The sequence below is a fragment of the Geospiza fortis genome, unplaced genomic scaffold (genome assembly GCF_000277835.1).
Source record: "Geospiza fortis unplaced genomic scaffold, GeoFor_1.0 scaffold394, whole genome shotgun sequence".
In the NCBI taxonomy this organism is placed as follows: Eukaryota; Metazoa; Chordata; class Aves; order Passeriformes; family Thraupidae; genus Geospiza; species Geospiza fortis.
Genome location: NW_005054509.1, coordinates 465,365 through 468,118, shown reverse-complemented (window position 1 = coordinate 468,118; position 2,754 = coordinate 465,365). Strand labels below are relative to the sequence as shown.

Below are 2,754 nucleotides of genomic sequence, written 5' to 3'. Positions count from 1 at the left end.
ATGTCTGAACAAAAGGATGCCTTTCCCCAGGTACTCTGTCAAATTACACACACATTATTTTAAAACCGTTAATAGCAACTGAAATCATAAGGCTGACTAGCAGCATCTTCACTTACCTAAAAGAGCAGCAAAAATAGGAAAGCGATTTGGATTCAGGTCCAGTTGCTTGGCAACTTCATGCATTAGGTATTGGCTTGTTGTGAGGCTTTTCCCATTCCGGCTCAGTTTTAGGGCATGGGCACTGAAATAGTAAGGGATGTTGCACAATGCATAATCGGAGTCATATGCAACCAAACCATGGAAACCTTTTTCTCTGCAGAAAGCAATTACTTCTTGATGATGATCTTCGATGCTCTGCGCAACCTATAGTAGAAGATAGAGCAATTAGCTTCAGCGTAAATGGAAGCACTGATTGATCACAACTATTATGATATAGTCGTTCTGAAACGATACATGTGAATTTAAAATACTCGAGATATTTTTTAAGTAATTAAAAAAATCCAGTGATGCAGCACATACAGACAGGACCTAAGGAGCACTTGGAAGCACAGCACACACTTCTGGAAGCCTGTGTGCTGCAGTGGCATTGTGTACTAGTGAACTCATCTGAAAAAACTGCTTATTACCAGAAACACTTGAACTCTGAAGACATTACTGTTCCAGTGTCTGTACCAGCTTATGGGAAAAGCCTTGAGGATGTGGGTACTCCAGCAGTTCAGCACACAAAGATGCCCCCCTCGATCAAACAAACTCATCATATCTTTTAAAGTTTTTTGAGCCTCTTTTAAACAGGCCAAACACAACCACAGATGAAGAGAGATAACTCTGTTGACCTTTCAAATGCAAACCTTGCTGTATTAAACCAACTTTTTTTCTCATTTCCACCTTCAGCCTAATTCCCTTCATGCACAACTGAATCTGATGGTGCAAACTGCTTTGAGTTTTTAGCCCAAACTTCACCTCTCTACTCCTGTTGCCTAGCAAAGCACATATTTTAGGCTACAGAAATCAGATTACTTGAATAGACATGCGCAGGGAGACATGGTCCAATGCCTAATGTTGGATATACAAAAGGAACCCCTTCTAATCAAGAAGCTTATACTGAAACTGAAAGCCCCATGAGGACAGGCCAGGACCTACAGCCCTGCATTCCAACATACCTTCAGAACTGGTACAACTCCAGTATGCATACAAGCACACTCAACAACAACTGGCTGAGGAAAGCGGAGGCAAAGGGATCCCTTTGGATCCCTAATGCTTCTGCCATCCACAGACATAATACACACTCAGCGACACAGAAATCCTCTTGGAAGTTGGTTGTTGATATAACCCATCCTCACTGAGTAATCCATTTTAACAACAATACAGATAGCAAGTTACCCCAAAACAGACTATTGCAAAACTATTAGCTTCAGTCTCCACAGCATACATGAATAACCACAGCCTTAGTGCCACCAAGGCTATTTATTTCCTCTGCAGAACAGGAGACAACGTCCACAGCCCCTGCAGTCACCCACAGCAAGTTTGTAGTGACCCTTCCTCTTCTACTCAAGTCTTGTACTTGCTGAACCTGATGCTTAATTACCATATACCAGAGAGGCATGTCAAATTTTACTTCTCCCATGCACCCTTGTGAGATGCTCCCTTTCAAGCCAGACCCTGAGCAGCAAAACAGTCAGTACCTCACCTGCTCCTGGAAACAAAGACCAGCTCACTAAGCTCTCCCTACTACTAATCCTACCATCCCATAGTCTTCAGAAAATGTTACTTCTTCAGAAACTTCCTCAATGGACTGTTTTTGAAATTTACTTTGTTTGTGAGAAGAACACACACACACTCATTTTTCTCACAATGATGCTGCCCTCTAGCATAAGGTGTGGGAGAAACCATAAACACTTTTGGAAAAAATTTAAAGACATCAGATTTACATAGTTCCTAACTAAAGGAAGGCAACTTAGGCTTTACCCCAGCCCCACCCACCAGTCTTCACAGGTTTTAAATTAGAAAAATCCCTCTGATGTTTTTTAATTAAGGGTAGATAGATTTAAATTATGTCCATATCTCTAAACCCAACCTCTCTGCATGCACAAGCAGCTCTGATCTATAAAAAAACAAGTGAGAACTTCTTCTGCAGCACTAGGTGTGACATGGGTGTGCAGATAACGCGAGAGGAAGCTCTGTGTGCAGCTCCTCTGATTTTTTATGAGCTATTTCCTCTACCTCCACAGCCTGTAGCTCCCACCCCATTTTATAGAGCTCTTTAACCCAGCACGAACCTGCTGTGTGCTCAGGGAATACCAGAATCCATGTTCAAATAAATGAACCATCACAAGGAAAAGAGCGGTATTTACCAAAGTAGAGTTAACCCACAAAGCTCTAACAAGATGGAAGTAAGAGATACATCTCATGGCTCTCACAAATGCAGAGGTACCCAGGAACATGCAGGCTTCAAAAGCTACCCCGGGAGAGGGATGTGGTGGAAATCACAGTCAGGAATTTGGAACCATTCTCAAGTCTAAATCTTGTGTAAACATTAATGGTGCTGGCTCAGAAAGAGAGAATCCTGCCTGAGTAAATACACATGAGCACCTTAAGGTACTGAGAACAAAACAGTCCCCCCAAGTATTAGAACTCCACTGCCTAAATACTTAAATTTTAGCAAACCTACTTAGCATAAAAGTTTCTTTTAAGAATTATTCTCCCCAAACTGAAAACCACGAGGTCACAATGAAACTAAGAACCCGCAGGATATTT

At 41.8% G+C, this 2,754-nt stretch overlaps 1 protein-coding gene across 3 annotated transcripts in view; it reads right to left on the bottom strand.

The window, feature by feature from the left end:
* The window catches only part of FAM120A (family with sequence similarity 120A), a 42,003-nt gene extending 41,644 nt beyond the window's left edge, over positions 1–359 (bottom strand). For all 3 annotated transcript variants that reach the window (XM_005428856.1, XM_031063504.1, XM_031063506.1), the window contains exon 1: positions 117–359. In XM_005428856.1, coding sequence (XP_005428913.1) covers positions 117–183 — 67 coding nt within the window. In that variant the 5' untranslated portion in view covers positions 184–359. The remainder of the gene's footprint in view (positions 1–116) is intronic.
* Positions 360–2,754: the final 2,395 nt, after the last annotated feature.